At 44.6% G+C, this 24,433-nt stretch overlaps 1 protein-coding gene across 2 annotated transcripts in view; it reads left to right on the top strand.

Moving 5' to 3' along the window:
- The window catches only part of EVL (Enah/Vasp-like), a 164,215-nt gene that overhangs the window by 18,344 nt on the left and 121,438 nt on the right, over window positions 1-24,433 (top strand). Inside the window, exon 1 of one of the 2 annotated variants that reach the window (XM_027120560.1) lies at window positions 22,414-22,714. The exons of the other annotated variant lie outside the window; for it this stretch is intronic. Within the exon in view, the coding sequence (XP_026976361.1) occupies window positions 22,692-22,714 (23 nt within the window). The 5' untranslated portion in view covers window positions 22,414-22,691. Of the gene's footprint in view, window positions 1-22,413; window positions 22,715-24,433 lie in introns of those variants that run through there. 2 annotated transcript variants of the gene reach the window in all.

The raw sequence follows: 24,433 nt of genomic DNA on the forward strand, positions 1-24,433 counted from the left end.
TTCAAGTTATTCATGATTTCTCTCTAATTAGTGGCCCTTCAGAGGGCTTTCCTTTCACTGAGCTCTGACCCACTGAAGTCATTAGCAATTTAAAAATTTAAATTCTCTAACATTTGCCTGAACACAGAAAACTGTTGGGCCTGGCACACGTTTGAAGCCCTTTATACAAAATAGAAACACCACACCTTGGAGCCTCGGTGCCTATAAACAGATGAAAATCAAATATACCCATTGACGCTGCGTTCTTCTACCAGCTGAGATTTCTAACTGATCAGCTTTAGGGACTTCCTTTCCTAGGAAGAAGGAAAATGCTCTCCTCGTTTTGTGTCACTGTACAAAATAGAAGTGTAAGCAATACACTGAATCAGAGAAGAGTCCCAAATGGAAGAGCAGTACTAGAAAGAGAACCAGCTGGTCCCTTCACGAGAGCAAAGAGTGATAAACCTCAGAGTGTCCACATCTGTGGGTGATGAGGCAGCGACTGTGAATCACACAGATGGATAATCGTCCACTGACTTTCATCGAGTTCACTGATTCCTGGGCTGTGAGTAGAAGACATGGTTATCCACACCTGTAGCTTATTCCTAAGAAGACAGAGCACAGGTACCTCAAGTTCAGCATGTCTAAAACTAGACTCACTACCACTATTTTATGAGCAATTGATTTTTGACAAAGATGCCAAGACAATTCAATGGGAAAAATAGCCTTTTTAGCAAATGCTGGGACAACTGAATATCAACATGCAGAAGAATGAAGTTGAACCTACCTACCTCCATATACAAAAGAACTCAAAATAGGTAATGAACTTAAATGTGGAAGCCAAAACTTTAGTCTCTTATAGGAGAAAATATGAGTAAATCTTCATGGCCTTGGGTTAGGCAGTGATTTTTTAGACATAACACCAAAACACAAATGGTATCAATAAAAGAAAAAAATAAATTGGATTTCATCTAAAGTAGAAACATGTGTGCTGCAAAGTATACTATCAAGAAAGTGAGAAGACAATTCACAGAATGGGAGAAAGTATCTGCACGTTATATATCTGATAAGGGCCTTATATCTAACATATACAAAGAACTCTTACAACTCAATAATAAAAAGAAAACTGACTTTAAAAATGGGCGAATGATTTAAATGGATGCTTCTCCAAAGAAGATGTACAGATGGCCAATAAGCACATGAAAAGGTACTCAGCATCCTTAGACATGAGGAAGTACAAACCAAACCCCAGTGAGATACCACTTCACACTCACTGGAATAAAAAGGACAGATGATAACAAATGTTGGTGAGGGTGTGGATGCTCTGCACACATTGGGTAAGTGGCTCTGTGGGTAAATCTCATTGGAGCCCTCAGACACTGGCTGGGGTGAATGTAAAAGGGTACAGTTGCTTTGGAAAACAGTTCGGTAGTCCTTCAAAACATTAAACAGAGTTTCCATGTGTCTTGGCATTTCCCCTGTGAGGCACATACCCGAGAGAAATTAAACATACGTCCATACAAAACTTATACATGAATGTTCATAGGAGCATTATTTATAGTAGCCGAACAGTGAAAACAACCCAAATGTCTGATAAATGGATAAATAAAATGTGGGCTCTTCATACAGTGGGATATTATTCAGCAATAAAAAGGAATGAGGTACCCATACTGATACAACATGGATGAACCTTGAAAACGTTATGCTAAGAGAAAGAAGCCAATCACAAAAGACCACATATTGTTTGATTCCATTTATGTGAAATGTCAAGAAAAGGCAAATCCGTAGAGACGGGAAGTACATTAGTAGGGCTGAGGTTAAGGGGTAAGAATGGGGAGGGGCTGCTGAGGGGTATAAGGTTTCTTTGGGGGATGATGAAAACATTCTAAAATTAGATTGCAGTGATTATCGTGCCACCTTGTGAACATACTAAAAAATCATTGAATTGTGTACTTTAAATGGGTGGTTTTTATGGAATAAAAAATCTCTTTCTAAATAAATCTGTTTAAAAAAAAATAACTGAACACATTGCTCTCCTTCCCAGACTTTCCTTCTTCCAAAATCCTCAATCTCAGTGAGCTGCGCACTGTGGTCCAAACTAGGAACCTAGAGGCTTGATGGAGTCAGATCCAAGTGGTTGCATCATTATCATTATTATGTCTTCTTCCTTAAACTCTTTCTTGTCCCCTTCAGAGCTGTGGTACTGACATACATAGGTCTTCATCATTATTAAAATGCCATAATTATATTCTGCTTTTGTTCTCTACCTCTTAAACTGTCTCCTCTGTATTTTGTTAAATTGTCAATACTCAAATCTGAGTTAATATTCTCTTCCTGAGTTTCTTCAGGATATTTCTGTGTCTTTCTGGGTAAAGTGATGTCTCCTTAGCTTAGTTTACAAAGTATTGCATGAACTGGCCTCTCTCTCCCTCTTCAGAGTAATTTCCTCTGTTCTCCATATTATAAGGAGCCTACCCTCACATGTTCTTTCATATGATACCTCCTGATTATAATGCCAGTTTCAAGTGGTCAGCAGCCCCATGTGGCTACCATGCTGGACAGCACAGATTACGGAACTTGCATTATTGCATCATAAGCACTCAGTTAATACTTCTCGAATGTAATCATAGCCATTATCTATGTTTGGCATTTACCCAGCTTCTGCTTTTATACTTTTGGTGGTAAGGTGTTCCCTGGGTTGTTACGTTACTAACCCAGCCCTGGGTATCTCTTCCTTCTTCTTCTTATATTCAGCTGGTGTTTGCTTCTCTAAAACGTCTACTAGTTGATCCAAGTACTGCATCATCCAAAACGGCACCCAGGTTATTAGACTATGGCAGTCATTTCCTCGACTTTGCCCCAGGTTAACACATTGCTCACTTGAGCTTTGTACAACAGGTTCTAGTTTGTCAGTGGTTCTTACAAATTGTTGACTCCAGTTAAGATGTGGCTATGGTGTGACTGGTGCAGAATTCAGGGCTTTATCAGCTCTCTTTCTGATATGTACATTTCAAGTTGCACAGCCCTAATTGTTAATAAGTTTCAGCATTGGGCACAAAGTTCAGCGAGTAGGCAGTAGCTGGCTGAAAGAATTATTCATTGAATGCATGTTGAATAAGCTTAAGACTTTAAAAGGTTTTTGGAGGGAGTGTTTTCTGTCACCCAGGTTGTGATCAAGTAAATTCTAATCAGTCTTGTCTGAAATTATTTACTGCCTCACTGCTATTAAGGCACCTCTTTTTTAAAAAATAAATTTATTTATTGTTTTTTGGGGGGCTGCGTTGGGTCTTTGTTGCTGCGCGCGGGCTTTCTCTAATTGCGGCGAGCAGGGGCTACTCTTCGTTGCGTTGCGTGTGCTTCTCATTGCAGTGGCTTCTCTTGTTGCAGAGCACGGGCTCTAGGCGTGGTGTGGGCTTCAGTAGTTGTAGAGCGCGGGCTCAGGAGTTGTGGCTCGCGGGCTGTAGAGCGCAGGTTCAGTAGTTGTGGTGCACAGGCTTAGTTGCTCCGCGGCATGTGGGATCTTCCCGGACCAGGGCTCGAACCCGTGTTCCCTGCATTGGCAGGCAGACTCCCAACCACTGCACCACCAGGGCTCTTCTTTTTTTAAATCATAAGAATATTTGATCATTATAGAAAAATTTGAAGATGACGGATCAGCAAAAATAAGAGGAAAAGCAGTTGTCATCACATCATCCATTGAGAGTCACTGTTAACTTTCTGCTGTGTATCCTTTTCCACCGGGCGCACGTTAAAGAAAATGTATATATTGTGGATTTGTACTATGCATACAGCTTTGTAATCTTTTTTATTTACCAGTACATCATGTTTGATGACATATTTGTGTTATGAAGTATTCTAGAGCTTAACCTTTTTCAACATCTTATGAAAATTTTCAGACTTAGAAAAATCACATTATCCAGTAAATATCTATACTCCCACCAGCATTTCACTATATATGCTTTGTCACTTCTCAATCCATATACCCATCCTTCTGTCCTTCTGTCAATTCATGTTGTTTTTTTTGATGAGTTTAAACTTTTTAACAACTCACTAGTATTTCACTGACTGGAAGTAGCTAGATTATCTAACCAGTCCTCATTGTTGTATATTTATATAGGTTATTTTCAGTTTATATTATGGTTGTTCTCTCATTGTTGAGTTTTGAGATTTTGTTACTCAGTGTGGTTGTAAGCATTTATCAGATATGTGATTTCTCCCGGTCTGTAGCTTGCCCTTTCATTTTCTTGGCAGTGTCTTAAAGCACATATATCTTTAATTTTGATGAAGTCCAGCTTACCAATACTTTCTTCTATGGACTGTTCTTTGCCTAACTCAAGATTAGAGAGATTTTCCCTTATGTTTTCTTCTAGAGGTTTATAGTTTTATACTTAGTCTGTGATCCATTTTATATGGTGTGAAGCAAGGGTCTCAGTTCATTTTTTTCGTATGGATCTTCAATTGTTTTGGCACCATTTGTTGGAAAGACTATCCTTTCCCCATTGAGTTGTCATAGCACCTTTGTTGAAAGTCACTTAACTATCTACCCATTCTTTTTTTTTTTTTTTTTTTTTTTTTTTTTGCGGTACGCGGGCCTCTCCCTTTGCAGAGCACAGGCTCCGGACGCACAGGCTCAGCGGCCATGGCTCACGGGCCCAGCCGCTCCGTGGCATGTGGGATACTCCTGGACCGGGGCACGAACCCGTGTCCCCTGCACCGGCAGGCGGACTCTCAACCACTGCGCCACCAGGGAAGCCCCTCATTTATTTTTAACTTGCTACAGCATATAATAAATCTCTCATTTCTGTTTTATTCTTTTTTACCTCTGTTCCTGATGGCTTCACTCACCAAGCATTTTGGAAACAGTGTATTCCCATGGTGCCTCTCATCTTGATTATTGATGCTGGGTGGCAGAGATCTGAGGGCATTGTGAAGAATTGGGAAAATACGGTGGCGGGCCCTGCGTCTTACCCCTTCTCCCTTCCGCCAAGGTTGGTTATTTGCCTGGGAAAGTAAGTGATAACTATTGAGTGCCTAATTGGTGAAAATTTCATAAGAACAACGATTGAATACATGCTTTAACTGTAAAAAAAAAAAAAAAATACCATCTAGCATGTACTAGGATATCAGCAAAGCTCAGAAAGCTTTCTTAAGACTAAAAGTTAGTTTCTTCCAGTACTCTCTCTCTTGAAGTCATCTTTCTCTGGGCAGTAATTTAATTGCTTTATAGTTTGTGAAAATGTGATTAAATGTAAAAGTGCAGCTTGGTAAGAAGATGTGAAATCTGTTTCTCCATTAATGTACTCAATAATAAGGATTGCAATAGCTTGTATTAATGAGTACTCTTCACATGCCATCACTGTTCTAACCACTTAACACACACTGTCTCGTTTTACCTTCGCAGTACTCCCAGAAGGTAGGTGCTGTTACTGCTCTCTTTTCATGGTGAAAAGCCTGAGGCACAAAGAGACAAGCGACTTGTCCTTTTGGCTGGAAAGCATGGGCCCCAGCAGGTCCCAAGCACAGGAGTCACAGCCCTGTACTGCTGAAAAATTCACAGTGGTGGAGTTCCAGATACTCTGTTTATCTGTGATCCTAGCCTTCAGTTAGTACTCGATATTCCCCGTGTTTGCTATTGCATTTATCTTTTAAATCACTTGTAAATGTAATTGTTTGCCCGAGCATAGCTCCTTCAGCATTTCTCGTATGGCTAACATAGCTATCTGGCTTCTCGTTGAGAATTTCAAGCTTTGAGGAAGTTGAGAAGCAGAAGGAAAGGACAGTTCAGTTTCTTTTGTCTGTTGCCGTTCGTGCCTAAAGGGCAGGTTGACGGCCAGCCTGTATCTGTTGATCAGCATGTAGGCTCATCCCTTATGTAGTAAAGGTCTGGAGACGGGGGTGTTTTACTGCCACATTGAGCATGTGGTGTATTCTGAGCGTCCACTTACCAAGAGGCATGACTTCGATTCCGAGAGAGGAAAGGATTAGGATACGGAGGGCATAGGGAGCGAGGGTGGCGTAGGGCTGTTGTCACTGGAGATAGGTCTGAGGTCAGTCACTTGAGGAAGGCGGTAAAGAGGGCGTTGGGCCTGGATCCAGGAGAGCTGGGTTCTGGGCCTGCGCCGCCCAAGCTCCCTGGCAGCCTTGGTGAGTCATTTCCCTCCTCTGAACCTCATCGTCACCATCGATCTGTTTTTGAAAGGAGACTGAACTAAGTGATGTCCAAGGACGCTTCTGGTGTGCTAGCCTGTGGTCCCGTGGCTCTTTCAGACCCGGGAGGACAGTGTGCTGACGTGCAAAATTAGGGCAGAATAAGTCAACCGGAGGCATAAACATAAGTATCTTTCTCGGTTGTTCGCATTAGGGAAAAGTGATCCTGATGTAAGCTACCTGGTGTCAGCCTCTGGCCCCGTCCTTGATTAAGCAGGGCTAAAGGCACAGCTTTATTTTCCCTCCCCTCTCATCTTTCCCAAAGGGAAGTACAGGGTTGGTCAAAAAGTTCGTTCGGTTTTTTCCATAAGCTGGCTCTAGTAGCGCTTAGTTGTCTTTAACTTCATTTGAAACAATTTTGTTAGATTGTATTGTGACAGCTGTCATATCAGCATGCATTTTAAAAAAACTTATCAAAATTGGTAAATTTTTGTGTAGCCATTTTAGTATTGAAGATGGAAGAAAAAAAGCAACATTTTCAGCATATTATGCTTTATGATTTTAAGAAAGGTAAAAACAACTGAAATGCAAAAAAAGATTTGAGCAGCTTATGGAGAAGGTGCGACGACTGATCAAACATGTCAAACATGGTTTGCGAAGTTTCGTGCTGGAGATTTCTTGCTGGACAGTGCTCCATGGTCAGGTAGACCAGTTGAAGTTGAGAGTTGATGTCAAATTGAGACATTAATTGAGAACAATCAATGTTATACCACGTGGGAGATAGCCGACATACTCAAAATATCCAACGCTATGTGCAGTTCCCTGTCTGTTACCAAGCATGGCTGGCAGTGTAAGGCTTGACTTTGATCAGGGGCACTTTAACCGCTTAGATCCATAGTTTCCCCCCCTCTGAAGTCAGCATAATAATCCCTGCCTTGCCCGCCATGGCAGATGATTCTTTGGCCAGAGAAGACGGTGTGGAGAACTGCTTTGAAAGGGTTCTGTAGATGTCAGCTGTCACTGAGGTGCTCCACAGTGAGAGCGTGGGTGTGTCCATTAGGTAAGGGTTTCAGCTGGAGGCATCTCAGATGGGTTAGTACTTCCTCTTAAACAGTGGGAAGAAGCAAGAGTTCCCATCTTTCTCATCAGGAGAACAAAACCACAAGCCGCCAGCACTTCCGCCAGCTCCCTCGTTCCGTGCTGTGCAGTCTTTAGCAACGGGCTGAAATAGACCAGGGTTTCTTGGGAGGCAGTGATTCCAGCCAGATCAAGGCAGACTTTATTTTCAGGTAGACAGGGATTAGGCTATTCTGGGAACGTTCATGAAGGTCAGTAAATTATTACTAATTAATAAAATCTGCATGTTTCTCAGATTTTAAAGGCTGTCCAAGTTTAGTTTATTGGAGCCAAGAGGCTATAATATAAATTGAACCAAAAAACTCCCATAATAATCATAGTAAGTCTTTCCATTTGTATAGTACCTGATACTATACAAAAAGCTTTTACATAATTATCACAGCATCCCAAGGGGTAGGTGAATATTATACTCATTTCATAGGTGAAAAACTGAGAACTTGTCCAGTGTCACACAGTTTGTCATTAGCAAACTTGAGACTAGAGGGAAAGAACTCTTTTATTGAACTTTTACTAAATGCAAACTGCTTTCACGTTTACTGTCTCATTTAATCCACATAATAGTCTTATAAATTGGTACAATCCCATTTTATAGGTGAGGAAACGCAGGATCAGAGGGGTTAAAAATGAAGTGTTCAAGCTTAACAGCTAGCAATTGACAGAACTGGTATTTGAATCCAGCTGTTTGGCTCCAAAACTCAGCACTGCTGCCCTCTGTTGCCTCTCAATTCATCTGTTCCTTCCTTCATTCAACAGTGTTCCAGGCCCAGGGTCTCAGGCTCCCCAGCTTGCTCTGTTTCTAATTTGAGATATTGCCTATCACGTGAATTCTGTTGGAATAGAGAGCACGTTCATATAGTACACTTACCTGTATGTTGGGAGGGTATATACAAAACAGTGTTGTTGTTTTTATAAAAACCATACCTATTCATTGTAAAAATTCAGCAGTACGGGAAAGTACAAAAAATAAAGTACAGATGACCAGGGCATATTCAATCCCCTGGAGATAAACAGTTGTTAGCATTTTGGCTAACATGCTTCCGAACATCTCCTTATGCACATATGTACACAGATAAAAGCATAGTAATAATGAAACAGCTCAGCTTAAGAGCTGTTTCATAGTGGCTCCATGTGCATCGCATCATTTGATTCTCACCAAAACCCTATGAGACGACAGTGTTACCCCATTTTACTCAGAAGGAAACTCATGTTGACAGCAGTGCAGTAATTTGCTCCTTACTGGTGAGCTCTGTGATCTAAAGACTTAGTCTGTAACTACTGCGCTGTGTTGTATGTGATGTACAGGCCGACCTGGCTTTACTGCGCTTCGCAGGTACTGCGTTTTTTTATTACAGGTGGAAGGTTCTTGGCAACCCTGCGTCCTGCAAGTCTGTGGGCACCATTTTTCCAACAGCATTTGCTCAGTCACTTCGTGTCTCTGTGCCACGTTTTGGTAATTCTCGCAATATTTCAAACTTTATTATTATTTTATTTGTTTTGTAATCTGTGAGTGGTCTTTGATGTTCCTACTACGACTCGCTGAAGGCTCAGATGATGGTGAGCATTTTTTAGTAATAAAGTATTTTCTAACTAAGGTATGTACATTTTTTAGACATAATGCTGTTGCACACTTAATAAGCTGTAGTGTAAATAGAACTTCTATATTCACTGGGAAATCAAAACATTTGTGTGATTCATTGTATTGCATTATTGTGGTGATCTGGAGCTGAACCCGCAATATCTCTGGTGTGCCTGTATATGATGGGGCTTAAGTAAGAATACACTATAGGCCTTTCTATAACTTGTTTTATTGTTTGATTTCTGGAAGTGTGTATCATACGATAATTCACAGTTTGTAATAATCCTCTAATGTTTTTACTCAACAGTAGTAACGTCTAGGCAGTTAATGTAGGTCTATACTTATAAAGACTCTTTGTATATGTACTTTATTTGAGCAATCCCTCGTTGAGGACATTTAGTTTATTTCCAGTTTTTTGCTATTTTAAGTTATGCAAGAATTAACGTCTTCGTGCCCTTTGGGTTTTAACTTGTTCTGTAGTGATTAAGAGGACAGAATCCCCCCAAGCTGAGAATCACAGGTGTTAGAGCGGTCAGTATTTCTCCATCTTGACCATGCATCAGACTCCCCTGGAGAGCTTGTTAAAACACACAGCTTGCTGGGTTCCGTCCTCCCAAAGTCTCTGATGCACTTCGTCTGGGGACAGGGCTGAGGATTTTCCTCTTTGACAAGCTCCCAAGTAATGCTCACACAGCTGGCGAAGGACCCCATTTTTGAGAGCCACTGATGTACAGGAAAAGCACTTAAATTGGAAATCAGAAGACTTCAGTTCTAATTCCAGCTCTGACAGTAGTTCTGTGACCCTGAACGGGGGGCTGTGGTTTTCTCTGTCTTTGGTCAAAGTGGGAGGATCGGACTGACCTTTTCCTTAGGCCACTTCTCGTTATCAGTGAAAACTATGAAATCCTTCAAAATCCATGTTCTTCTGATGTCGTACAGTGGCTCTCAAGGTTTGCTTCATTCAGTGCCTGTGTCCTTTTTGCCCTCTTTTTCTTTCTTTTATTCAGTATTTACTGTGAGCCCATGGAAGGTAGTATCATAGGAGAGTTGAATGGTTTGAGAGTGAGGCTTAGAAAATGCTTATTTTTTTCATGTTAGCAAGAATACATCTTTTAAAAAAGAACCGCAGTTCCAAATTTAGTCACCTACCTAACAAATCCCAGCGTAGCACTAGCAATCCACAGGAAGGTCTTTAATCAGTTTGTCCTCATACCTATTAATTTAAACACCGGGGTCATATGCTGGTTGTCAGAGCTTTTTGTAAGAAGGAATATAAACACCATTGTAAGATTCATGCAAATGGAACTTTTTTGGAAACTAAGAAGCCGTGCTATTTTGGATGAGGAAAAACACTACCCTGTATATTTTAGTAGGAGATCAGAAATAGAGAAAGCCTGATTATCAGAAATAAAATATGAGAAAGAAGGGCTTCCCTGGTGGCGCAGTGGTTGAGAGTCCGCCTGCCGATGCAGGGGACGCAGGTTCGTGCCCCTGTCCGGGAAGATCCCACATGCCGCGGAGCGGCTGGGCCCGTGAGCCATGGCCGCTGAGCCTGCGCGTCCGGAGCCTGTGCTCCGCAACGGGAGAGGCCACAACAGTGAGAGGCCCGCGTACCACCAAATAAATAAATAAACAAACAAACAGATAAAATAAAATATGAGAAAGAAAAACTAGCTTTTAGAGGGAAAAAAATACATTTATCTAAAGCAGGACTTTTCACGTTACACCTCTCTTAGGCATATATTCATGTAATTCCTTTGTCATTATCTCTGCTCTCAGAACATGTGTGAAATGAAGGTTTTCCTTTTTAGTGCTTGCAGATTAGGAAGAGCTTGCATGGCCTGGATTGGTGCCTAGACTTCAGACCTTAGGGAGGACCGCTGGCTTTGAGGGCAGCATAGGTGCCTTCAGACCTGTGTGGGTTGATTTTACATGTATGCATTTATACTCCTTTAATTCCCTGCCTTCAAAATCAAATATCTTCATCCCTGCCTTGCCAGTAGGTGCTAGAAATTCCCACAGTGTTCATTCATTTGGTGGTTGCTATGATGTGAATGTTCGTGTCCCCCCAAAATTCACATGTTGTAATCCCTATGTGATGGTGTTAGGAGGTGTGGGGCCTTTGGGTGAGTGTGTTACGAGGGTGGAGCCCTCAGAAGTGGGATTAGTTCTCTTGTGAGAGAGACCCCGCAGGGCTCCCTGGTTCTTTCCACTGTGTGAGGACCCAGTGAGAGGTCTGTGACCTGGAAGAGGGTCCTCGCCTGACCATGCTGGCACTCTGATCTCAGACCTCCAGCCCCCAGAACTGTAAGAAATAAATTGTTATAAGCCACGGGGTCCGTTACGCCGCAACCCAAGCGGACTAAGCCGGTCTCCATTTCTGAAGGCTCCCGCTGGACTAGTCCCCGGAAATTCCCTTCCTTACTTAGCCTCTTAAGAGACACTTAACATGCCAAAGCCTTTGGAATCCATTCATTCTTTCAGTTCTTTAGAGCATTTACTTAATTAATCTGTTTGTTTATTCATTCTAATTTCCTAGCCTCTGTGGAAAATACAGATATGAACAAGACATTCTCTGATCCATTAGATTTCTTCTTTGACTTCATATTATTGTGCATTTAGTGTGGGTTGGGTTTATATGTGCCTCTCTGTAGTGGGTTTGGTTTGTGACTTCCAAGCACGGTTATATTGGAAAGGAAGGAGTGATAGGGGTGGTTTTGTGAAGTTAGGAAATTAGAGTTAATTATGGTAACTGCCTCAGAATAGCCAGAGCCTGGGGGAGGGGACTCTGTGAATCAGTGCCTGTGAATCAGATGTTCCCTTTTTGTCTTTAAGAGACTCACAAGTGTGATAGCTGGAGAGAATTCAGAGGAGCACTGAAGGCTGGAAATTCTGGAAAACAGGGCCCCCCCAAATTTCAGATGATTTGACCTAGGAAGACAAAGCAATAATTTAGAATTGACTTCAATTATTTGAAAGGATTTCTTTTACAAATTAAGAGGATATAAATGAGGCAGAAGCAAAAAATGGACCAGATAGGAAAGAACTTCTCATCCTTTCCAACCAGTTCATTGGAATGGATAGTAAGCTAGGTTTAGATATTTTAGGAAAATTACCTAAAACTTGGAGAAAAGGCGAATTGATTATTATGTGCCCTTCCAATGTCACTCAAGAGCATTGTCTAGCAAGCCTGTCTAAGGGGTATCTGATATTCTTGGAGTTGACTTACTTTTGTAAAGTTAGATTTTAACTTGTGAAAAATTGATACGGACAGGTGATCTTTTTCTGTCCAGTAGAGATCTAAATGATTTCTGTTTAGTAGAAGAGATAACCTCAAAAGTTACAGTTTAATTGCTGTGTAGGATATTAACCAGTTTTGTATCTAATTTGGCAAGATTATTACAGCATTCTTTTTTTCCACCACCTTTGAACCAGCTTTGCCATCCTGCTGGTTCCCTCATTAAGGACTTAGTTAATACATGCATACTATATAGTTGTGAGAGAGTTATGTTTTTAGCTTTTTGAAATTTATACTTTGACAGAAATGAGTGCTTGTGGAGGATATAAGCATCTTAGGTAGCTTACCCAGGAGTGGGGTTTGACTAATTTGACTTCCATGTCCTTTCAGCCCTGAATTCCCACAATTTTGGGTGTTCATCTGAATTCTCTTGGTCACCTAGGTAGTAAATTGCATTTATGGATCATCTAATTATCTGACCTGAATGAATACTTAAAATTCCTGCTTTATCAAGATCTCAGATAGCACAAAGTAGAAAAGGATCATTTCTTTTGTTGTTAAGAATAGCACTATTGGGGCTTCCCTGGTGACGCAGTGGTTAAGAATCTGCCTGCTAATGCAGGGGACACGGGTTCGAGCCCTGGTCCTGGAAGATCCCACATGCCGTGGAGCAACTAAGTCCGTGCACCACAACTACTGAGCCTGCGCTCTAGAGCCCGCGAGCCACAACTACTGAGCCTGCGTGCCACAACTACTGAAGCCCACGTGCCTAGAGCCCGTGCTTCGCAACAAGAGAAGCCACCGCAATGAGAAGCCCGCGCACCACAACGAAGAGCAGCCCCCGCTCGCCACAACTAGAGAAAGCCCGCGCACAGCAATGAAGACCCAACGCAGCCAAAAATAAATTAATTAATTCATTAAATAAATTTATAATAAAAAAAGAATAACACATTTATTTATGTAGCACTCACAGTTACAAAACACTGGCACACCTACTGTTGTATCTGACCCTCTGTCTTTATTTGTGAGGGAGCAGGACAGGAATTATGGTCCCCATTTTATAGGTAACTAAGCTGAGCCTCCGGTAAAGTGCCCTTGGCCCAGGGCACTCGGCTGGTGACGAGTGGAGCTGGGACCACAGCGCAGCCCTTCACACTCCAAGCTCATCAGCAGCTGCACGAGGGAACCAGGGTTCAAGAGGGTCTTGATAAGAACAGTGAGCTGAAGTAGGGAAAAACCGAAGCAACCTAAATGCCCATCGACAGACAAATGGATGAAGAAGATGTGGTACGTAGGTACAATGGAATATTACTCAGCCATAGAAAGGAACGAAATTGGGTCATTTGTAGAGACGTGGATGGACCTAGAGACTGTCATACAGAGTGAAGTAAGTCAGAAAGAGAAAAACAAATGTATATTAACTCATACATGTGGAACCTAGAAAAATGGTATAGTTGAACTGATTTGCAGGGGAGAAATAGAGACGCAGACGTAGAGAACAAACGTATAGACACCAAGGGGGGAAGGAGGGGTGGGGGGGGGGGGGGGGGGTGATGAATTGGGAGGTTGGGATTGACACATATACACTAATATGTATTAAATGAATAACTAATAAGAACCTGCTGTATAAAAAAATTTTTTTCAAAAAAAAACCAACTATAAAATCCTACATCACGGCTCCAGACTCCTTGCACACTGACTTACCAGTCCTGGCTCTCATCCTGTAGTTTTGTTCGTCTGTGTGCTCTGTTCCTGACTGTTGGAGAGACCTGAGATGTGTCTGAATCTTCCTTCACCCTCCCTCCCCTCTCAGGGATAGAGCGTTGCTGGACACACAGCAGGTGCCCAGGAAACAGTTCTCGAATGAATGTAGGAATTTGTTTTACGTGCTTTTATATCTTGATTCTCCCTCTATTCCTGGTAAGACTCTCTCGGCAAATTGCTGTCTCTCTGGGTGACATCGGAGCAGCTGCACTTGTTCATTCAAAAGGATAATCTGCCCTTTTATTTGATGCTTGCACTGGAAAGAGGACTGCTGACTTAACCCAATTTCATCTTTTTATGAAATCTTCCCTAAATCTACAAACTGCTGATTTGTTAATTCAGCAGATATTGATTGACTAGTTCTGTGTTCCGGGCCCTGGGGTAGAACGGGAAAGACGAGGCAGGACCTCCTCTCGTGGGGCTCCCACTCCCTTTGGCTCATGGCCCTGGTGGTGTCTTAGTATTTTTCTTTTTTCTTTGGCATGCAGGATCTCAGTTCCCCGACCAGGGATCGAACCTGCACCCCCTGCAGTGGAAGTCTTAGCCACTGGACTGCCAGGGAAGTCCAGTGTCTTAGTATTTCTGTTGAAATATTTTCAGTCTTTGCCCTGTTTCATGAAACACAACGTGAAACAACTGAGTTGTGAAAAAGACTCTCTGAAACCTGCCCCCCAACCTATCAACTTGTCTCTCATCTGCTGCTGCCCCTGGAGTCCACAGCCTACCATCTCTCACCTGCACAGCTGCAGCAGCTTCTCCCACTTCCATTTCCTTCTAAAAATGAAAATCAGGTCATGGTACTCCATTGCTTAAAGCTCTCCAGCAGCTTCCCTGCTGATAAAGCCCTGCTTTTCCCTCTGTCTCCATCTCCCTCTACTCGCTCCTTCTCCGTTCCAGCCACACTGTGTGGAAGGGCAGAAGCCAAGCTAGTTTCCTCCTCCCTCGGGCCTCTGTACCAGCTATGTTGTCTGCCCACACTGATCTTCCCCTGGTATTTGCACAACTGTCCCTACTTGTCATTCACATCTCAGCTTAAATATCCCTACCTGAGAGGGGCCTTTCCTGTTACCTCTTTTAAGTTCAGTAGCTCCTCCCCCATCACTCTGGTACTTTGCCCTATTTTACCATCTTTTTCTTATTTATTATCTTACTTCCTTCATTAGAATATGAAACTGAAGGCTTTAGCTTTTCACACAGAAATTTGTTGAGGGAATGCAAGGATAGTTTTCAATAACCTGGTACAGATACTTAGAGAGTGCTTATTGGGTGAGAGGGATTGATGTAGACAGGAATGAAGAAGTAATTACCAGTAAACTACTTTTGAACAGTGGGAGACTGAAAAATGGATTGTGATTGTGTTTGCTTAATCGTGGAATGATGTTTTTGGATAGCTTTTGCTTTATTTTATTTTTTTAACATCTTTATTGCACTATAATTGCTTTACAATGGTGTGTTAGTTTCTGCTTTATAACAAAGTGAATCAGTTATACATATACATATGTTCCCATATCTCTTCACTCTTACGTTTCCCTCCCTCCCACCCTCCCTAGCCCATCCCTCTAGGTGGTCACAAAGCAACGAGCTGATCTCCCTGTGCCATGCGGCTGCTTCCCACTAGCTCTCTACCTTACGTTTGGTAGTGTATATATGTCCATGCCACTCTCGCTTTGTCACAGCTTACCCTTCCCCCTCCCCATATCCTCAAGTCCATTCTCTAGTAGGTCTGTGTCTTTATTCCTGCCTTACCCCTAGGTTCTTCATGACCTTTTTTTTTTTTTCCTTAGATTCCATATATATGTGTTAGCATACAGTATTTGTTTTTCTCTTTCTGACTTACTTTACTCTGTATGACAGACTCTAGGTCCATCCACCTCACTACAAATAACTCAATTTCATTTCTTTTTATGGCTGAGTAATATTCCATTGTATATATGTGCCACATCTTCTTTTTCTCTTCATCTGTCGATGGACACTTAGGTTGCTTCCATGTCCTGGCTATTGTAAATAGAGCTGCAGTGAACATTTTGGTACATGACTCTTTTTGAATTATGGTTTTCTCAGGGTATATGCCCAGTAGTGGGATTGCTGGGTCGTATGGTCTTTCTATTTGCAGTTTTTTAAGGAACCTCCATACTGTTTTCCATAGTGGCTGTACCAATTCACATTCCCACCAGCAGTTTAGGAGGGTTCCCTTTTCTCCACACCCTCTCCAGCATTTATTGTTTCTAGATTTTTTGATGATGGCCATTCTGACTGGTGTGAGGTGATACCTCACTGTAGTTTTGATTTGCATTTCTCTAATGATTAATGATGTTGAGCATTCTTTCATGTGTTTGTTGGCAGTCTGTATATCTTCTTTGGAGAAATGTCTAGATCCTTTTTGACCCACCTCCTAGAGAAATGGAAATAAAAACAAAAATAAACAAATGGGACCGAATGAGACTTAAAAGCTTTTGCCCAGCAAAGGAAACCATAAACAAGACCAAAAGACAACCCTCAGAATGGGAGAAAATATTTGCAAATGAAGCAACTGACAAAGGATTAATCTCCAAAATTTACAAGCAGCTCATGCAGCTCAGTAACAAAAAAACCAACAACCCAATCCAAAAATGGGCAGAAGACCTAAACAGACATTTCTCCAAAGATAGCTTTTACTTTAAATAGAATTCTCAAAATGGAGGCAAGGGATATCTTTAAAACTTTTGTTTTGAAGTTAAATAGTTCAGGTGACATGTAGTTTGGGGGGAGGAGTTACTGGAGCAGGACTCGCACGTTCCCTGTGCTTTCAACGAGGTGAGGGTTTTGTGTGGTTTTAAATTTTTGAAAGGTTGATTCAACTGGAGTAAAAGCACGTTCAGTGCATTCAGCACATCTCTGACGAAGAAATCTATGCCTAAGATTGTGCTCTGCCTTGTGAAGGCTTAGAAAGGACTGAAAACAAAGGTCACTGCTAGCGGGCTCCCCACCGATTCAAAATAGGAGAGTTCAGAGCCGGTGGTTCCACATCGTGGCGGATTTCTCTTGAAGCTGTATTTGCATAGCAAGCATGTTGTTTCACCTGGAATGTCTGTACCTTTCTCTTTTTTTAATATTTATTTATTTATTTGGCCACACCGGGTCTTAGTTGTGACATGCGGGGTCTTTAGTTGCGGCATGCATGCGGGATCTAGTTCCCCAACCAGGGATCGAACCTGGGCCCCCTGCATTGGGAGCACGGAGTCTTAAGCACTGGACCGCCAGGGAAGGCCCTGTCCATACATTTCTGATGGAGGTTGTGAGGGGCTAAACCCCTCAGGTCTCCTGTCACCAGCCCCCTTAGACACTGTCCCCAGTGACTCTCACCTGGTCAGAGGCCTAAGACACGTGATGGACAGAGATTACTCCTCAGTACAAGACTTTTGTACAGTATGTGAGATTTTTAAAATAATAGCTGTTGATTATCACAGGAATCGCTGAGTTTTAGAGCTTATTGTCGGCTGGCTTTGGTCAGGAGGGCGCTCAGTGGGATTTTGCAACATGCGGTAATATTAGCCACCGTGGCGTGCGGTTAACGTGTGCCAGCACTTCCTCTCCCCAGCATCCCACACACACGCTGTCATCCCCGTTCTGAGATTAGAGACTGAGGCTTAGATGGGAGCGAGTTTTCCCGAGGCTTCTCAGGCAGGTAGTAACACTGGGTTCAGAACCCCAGTCTCCATAACCTCTGTGGAGAGGAGGCGGGGAGACCCCTGCGTCCGGGTCCCGGGTTGGCAGGGTGGGAAGTGGGTGGAGGCGGGAAGGCCCGGCTGGGGTGCCGAGACTCCATTCTGCAGTGAGGAGGAGTTGTGGGTTTTCCCTGGGAGGTGCTGAGGTGGGTGACTGTGCCGGAAGGGGTCAGATGGCAGGGTGATCAGGAGCTGGGGTGCGACCAGGAAGGCCACTGAGCACACTCTCGAGTGTCTCTTGTTAGGCTCATCCCCCTGCTCAGTGGAACATCTGCGGCCAGGCCGTGAGGACAGAGTCGGATTTTCAGTCTTGTCTGTAGCTGGTTTCCCTTTATGTTCCCTCCCGCTTGGTCTGTATGCAGCACAGCCGCAAGTGTATGGGCCCGTGCATGTCAGAGCGTTCCTGCTCATGTGATGGGAATGCTAGTCTCTGCTCAGATGCCCAGTCCTTGTTTTGTTGCACATACATCATGGCTGTGCAAACCTAAAAACCTAACCTAAAAAAGTGGCAGAGGGGCTTCCCTGGTGGCACAGTGGTTGAGAGTCCGCCTGCCGATGCAGGGGACACGGGTTCGTGTCCCAGTCCGGGAAGATCCCACATGCCGTGGAGCAGCTGGGCCCGAGAGCCATGGCCGCTGAGCCTGCGCGTCCGGAGCCTGTGCTCCGCAACGGGAGAGGCCACAACAGTGAGAGGCCCGTGTACCGCAAAAAAAAAAAAAAAGTGGCAGAGGAAACATTGGTTGTGATGCCTCAAACCCATGGGACCTCAGGGCCTGAAACTCATAGATTGTCAGTCTCTAAAGGAGCTATGATGAGGATTCAGTGCCAACAATTAAATCATAACTTCACTTTCTTGGGAAATTGACCATTTCACGTGGAAAGCCATGTTGCTGGCAAGCTGAGCGTGTGCACCTTAAGCTAAGGAAGGACACCAGTTTCAAACATCCTTCTCATGTGGCTTTCCAAGATTGTCCCAGGTTTGGGAACACCTCCTGTCACCCACCGTGCTTCTGCTCCGTTATCCCCACACCTGTTTTTCTGCGGAAGCCTCGGGCAGCCCGCACGGCCAGTACAGGCAGCAGGTCAGTACTGGGACCTGATGGGACAGCCGGGACAGAAGTTCATAGGATGAGACCAGGAAGAGGAAGTGAGTCCAGAGTGACAAGGGTGAGCGTGATGACGTGTAGCTCGGAGAGGCCTCAGAAGGTCAGCGCTGATGGGGCTGCCAGGTCATCTAGGCCTGGTGTTGCCAGGCTGACTCTGGTCCTGACCCTGGTGGAGGGAGGGGACAGCCCGGTAGCAGGTAGTCTGGGGCTCTTCCATTTTTATCAGTTTTGTGTTCATATCAGTTTCATGTTCCAAGTAAGTGGCATTTAAAAAAACAAAAGCCTAAAAAATTACTGTCTGGTTGTTCCTTCGTGTTACAAAGGGAACGTAAGTCACAGAGTAGGAGCATGCTTTGTCACTGGTGGATGGCCTGGGATCACTCTTTTTTAAAGCATTGTATGGTCACAGAAGTGCCACTTAGAGGGGAGTGGAGTGGTCAGGAGTCCCTGTTCCTGACACTGTGGTGTTATTAGTTATCAAGTGGCCAGGTGCGATTGCCCAGCCTCTGAAGCACACTCCTTCCCACTCTGGTCCGAAGGCCATGTCAACTCAGGTTTTCCTACTTCCTGGGGCAGCTGAACCACCTTTTCAGCCCTTAGCAGTCTCTTGTCTGGCTATGAAATCTGGGGATTAGCCAGGACCAGCTGGATGAAGGAACCTCAAAGGTTTGCCATGTCCCAGCCCTGTCTCAGGGCCACGGCTGCCTGACAGTCTGTGGAATAAGTCCTCTTAGGGAGGTAGCCTGAGGCAGTTGGGTCTGTGGCGTTGGAACCCCAAGCAGGCACAGGGGTTAAAAACTTTGGCATGAAACCTAACCAGGTGCAGGCGGGACTTCCCTGGTGGTCCCGTGGTTAAGACTCCACGCTCCCTATGTAGGGGACCTGGGTTTGATCCCTAGTCAGGGAACTAGATGCTGCATGCATGCCACAACTAAAAATCCCTCATGCCACAACTAAGACCCGGCACAGCCAAATAAATAAATAAATAAACCTACCCGGGTGCAAGTCATTGCTCTGCCACTTCATAGCAATATGATCTTGGGCAAGTTACTTAACCACTGTGACCTCTGTTCTCTTATTAGTAAATTGGGGAATCTCATAAAATTATGTCTCAAATACACTTGGTGCTAGGATTTGGCGATATTTCACCATTTCTATCAACTCTACTAGGACCTTAAAAGAATTGCCCTGAAAGGTATAACCAGCTCTCCAAGAGGAGATTCTTGAGTCGCCGGTGGAAACCAGGTGTGAAGTCCAAAGGTTCTCTAACCCACCAGGCCTCATCACCACGCTGGACCTTCCTGGCGGCCATGGTAGAGCACATCTGGCAGTTCTCACCGTGCCCAGTCTCTGGGGGTTAAGGCCCCTGCTACTCCCCCCATGCCTTGCAAAGAGTACCGGGAATGTAGGTTTTGACCTTTATTAGACCAACCAACAGATCCGTCAAGTCATTGTGGGGTGTCTGCTGTTTACTACCCCCGCCCTCAAGGGTGGGAAGGATGGGCAGTGGGTGCTCGGTCTGGTGTCTCCTTTCCCTCGAGAAGCTTGCCCCTACCCCTATCCATCTGTGACTCTAACCAGGTAGTTTAATAAATTAAAACATCATATCATTTTATTTGGTATGGGTAAATTGTTCTTCCTAAGACTTGGATAAACTCTACTGCTTTTTTTTTTTTTTTTTAAAGGACTTAGGACAGTGATTTTATCTGCATATCCATTTATCTTGTATTCCTGTCCTGAGAATCACAGGACAGAAATACCTTGCCCCTCTTCCCCCTGGGAAAAAAATTAAATGAGCTCCTGTGAACAGACAGAACTTCAGTGCCAGGGTGGCCTCACATAGAGAAGAGCCGTCCCAGCGCTGTCAGCGAGAGACCACCTTGTGAAGTAATGAAGACAGTGAGTAACATCTCTGTAACTCTACATGCTTGTAAAGAACTTTCACAAGTCCTGCCTTGTCGGGTCCTTGCCCCCGTCCTGTGACAGAGGCCTGGGCAGGATCCGCATTCTTCCCGTTTTACATACAGGGAGTCTCAGGCTGCCGGTGATCACAGAGTTAGCAGGTGGCAGGTCTGGGACTTAAACTTGGGTTATTTAGTGTCTCTGCCTCTCCTGCGTTTTCTGATCTATCACAGTGCGGCGAAGAAGCTGCCACCACTAGAGGGTCTCAGCAGAGGCTGTCAGGAATACTGTGGAAGGCATCTGGGCCGGCGTAGTTGACGACTGCTGTGTGGTTTGAGGGACAGAGGACTCCCCAGAGTATCCTGCTCACCAGTCAGTCGCCTCAGTTGGCCGTCATCACTTCATTACTTCAAAGAGGAGCATGTGAATACACACATGCCCTAGCTTGCTTTTTCTCCCTGATAGAAAGCTGCGGAGGTTCGCTCAGCAGACCTTTACTAACTCCTCCCTGTCAAGCTCTCCACCGGGCCCTGGGAATACAGACATTAACTTCACACAGACCTCCCTCAAGGGCCTCATAGATGTGGGGTGGGCAGGGTGCTGTAATGCAGCGCAGTTGACAGCAGAGAGAGCAGCTGACCATCCTGCGGATGGGTCAGGCCCCTGGGGACGGAGCAGCCCAGGGAACAATGGGGGCCACGTGGAAGGGTGCAGCCCATGTGGGGAGCAAGAAATAATCTGGGCTAGTTGGCCTGGGGACCAGAGGACAGAGGGCCTGGCTTATTTTGGGAACTGGGAGTGTCTAGCTGAATTTTGGGGGCTGTGAAAAGTTTTAATGGAAGAAAGTTGGAGAAATAAGACTTTGTGTGTTGCGCTGAGACATTTTTACTCAATCCCGTGACCACCGAGGAACTAAGGATTGAAATAAGCGGACATCAAAGTCAGACTGAGAACAATTGTTCTGGTAGATTGTTAGAGAAGGGACGGAACAAGGAAGACCAGTTACTAATGCAGGAGACTACGAGGGAAATGCTGGAGGCGAGAGCCGAGGCAGTGGGTCTGGGAGTGGGGCAGGGTCAGATTCAAAGAAACCTTCCTGAGGTAGAATTAGAGTCAGTGACCGGTGTGAGGGAGAGGAGAAAAGTCAAGAGTGACTCGCCGGTTTTTATTTGAGATCTGCCTGCCTTATTTTATAAAGATTTGCAATCCAGATGCTACGGTTCTCCTTAATGGCAACTTTCAGAGCACAGCCTCAGCTCACTTGCCGAAGCTCGCCAGCTCGGGCTTTACAAGCGGGGAAACATTCCTCTTTTTTTGGCTGACATCTCGTTTCCTTTTTCTTAACTTCTGTTCTGAAATTATTACAGCAGTTTTTGTACTTCAAGGAATTGGAGCCTGGTACATATTAGGTACTCGATAAATGAATAATCAGATAAATGAGGTCACGCATCCTGGTTGACCTACAGGGTGATGTTGTTCGTGGTAAAGTGCTGGGCATAAAATGTGAATTCTGTCATTCCAGAGCAGCTTGTGCATTTGTGCTAGAATAATGTTTGATAGTGGAAGGGTAAAATACAGAATTCTGAAGAATTTCCGGTAGCACGCAGCCTGGTATCAGTCTCCTCTGCGTTCGCTGCCCACGGCGGTCATCGTACCTGACCCTGAGCACAGCGGCGGCCGCGGGAGGGTGAGGTGACCCAGCAGCGCGCGGGGGAACAGATCGCGCTCTGGTGCCTTTACACTCTTGCCCCCCACCCCATCCCCCGTACGGTTCTTGCTGGGGGGGCGTGTGTTGTGTGATTTCCCCAGGATCCCAGGCGTGCCTGGGGTTCCACTTCTTGCCCGGGACTGACCCAGCTCCCAGCGTGGAGCCTCAGCGTTCGCTGCGTTAATCAGACTTGCTGGAATGATCACGTGGTCCTCTAGCTGCCTGCCTGTCAGCTGCTGCTCGTCAGCAGCTGGCTGGCTGGAGGCTGCAGGCCCGTCTGCAGAAAGCCTTCTACTTCAGAATATGGGGGGTCGGGGGGTGCAGACCCGCCTCTTTCTTCTGCACTTTGCACCATCTGACTGACTAAACGGTTGTCCTCCGAACCAGAAAGGCTACCGGGCAGTATAAGGAAATTGTCTCTGACTAGGTCATGTTTGCATTTGAAGAATTCAGGTATGTTCTGGGTTTTCTACGTCAGTCTGCCGCTGGGTTTTTGTTCTCGCTAGGTTTTTGCTGTGTAATGACAGCTTAGGCTCTGGCTCGTTCTCACAAAAGAAGGGTTCTTTTCTGTGGCGGGGTTTCTCCCGGTCACGGGGGCGGGAGGCGCGGAGGTGGTACCGGTCCAGGCTGTTTACTGCAGGACAGATGCAGCGTGGGTAATTGGTTTGATCGTGTGTGAATGTGCCGAGGACCCCACCTTGTGCCTCATCTGAGCTGTGCTGTTGCTGGTGTAGAGGTATGAATACAGAATAGGAACTGCTGATCCAGAAGGAGTCTCTTGCTGCCTTTTGTTTTTCTTCCTTTGTCAAACTCATGGAGCCTGACTGCTCTTTTAAAAAACGCTAACCGTAGCGGTGAAGGTGAAAATCCTGCAAGTCTGTCTGCTTAGTCAAGATCTGATCTGGGCTCTGATTTTGCTCGTTGTGAATAGTGATCTCGCGGCTGGGCGGTTTTCTGGGAAGTACCCTCATGATGTTTTGTTAACAGGGTCCTTCTTTGCTTTCGTCAGCTTTTCAGCTGCTGTGATTATTAATGCTCCAGATTAGTGTCTTTTGTGAATCTTATGCCTCCTCTCTCCTCCATCTCTCCTCCCTGGGTATGAATGTAGGGGGGGGGGGGTGCTCCAGAAGAGATAGTCTCTAAGAAATGAAAATAAAGGAGCTGGGATGGGAGGGTTACCGGCTCATTCTTGTGCGGGTCTCCACCTCTTCGGAGCGTACGGAAGACAGTGTGTCTGTTTCTAACCTCTGACAGCTCATTTCTCAGATGGAATTTTTGTGTATTTTAGAACTGAACGAAAATACCATATTGATGGGCGAAGAAGTGATTGTGTGGGAACCTCCACAGGCCTTTTTCGTTCCCTCCAAATGTTGCTGCAATAGACATGAAAATGATAGTAGAATTACCAGCTTTCATTACTTGTAAGAGGAAACTAGAGACCTTTTGATCCAAATCAAGGGAGAGGATGAGAGCATTATCAGCTTTCCACAAGGAAAAGCAGGGCTACGGAGGTTGTTCCCGCCCTTTCTATAAACTTGGGGCTTTGGATCCAGGAAGTTATCCTTTGTTTAAGAGCGTGCCTCTGCATTATTTCTAATGGACTGGGTTTGTGAAAAGAACATTCTTTCCATGTGGCAACGTGCTCGGATGACATGGGGTGACACCGTGACCAGAACTTACAGTTTTAGGATAGCTCCATTAGATAACTAACAAGAATTTATTTGATGCCTGGCAGGTAACAGTAGATGGGTCCTTAGGGAATGAATCGTGAGTCTTGGGTTCTAATCCGAGTTTCAGAATTGGCTTTCCTGATCCTTGTGAGAGTTACGGAAGAGCTTTGTACATCGTAGAAAGTAGTACGATGGTGAGGCTCAGATTTTATTGCTAGCGTTTGTTTGAGATGGAGTAAGTCTTGGCTTCTGCCTCGAACAAGCTTGGAGCCTTTCGTTGCATTTTGTAGTCAGTGGGGAGGGATGCATATCAACAAACCCACTCCCACCGTGGTGGCACCTAGTCCCGGAGCCAAGAGCTGGGTCTGATGAGGTGGAAGGGGGTTGAGTTAAAGGCCACTGCTCTGCTGAGCTGAGAAAGTGGGGAAGTCTGTTACCCTTCAAGTTTCTGACTAAGCTGGCCCTGAAGAATTTCGCTGAGTATGATTGCATTTTATGACGG

This window comes from Aethalodelphis obliquidens, unplaced genomic scaffold (assembly GCF_003676395.1).
Source record: "Aethalodelphis obliquidens isolate GAN/ISIS:26980383/991018 unplaced genomic scaffold, ASM367639v1 scaffold21, whole genome shotgun sequence".
In the NCBI taxonomy this organism is placed as follows: Eukaryota; Metazoa; Chordata; class Mammalia; order Artiodactyla; family Delphinidae; genus Aethalodelphis; species Aethalodelphis obliquidens.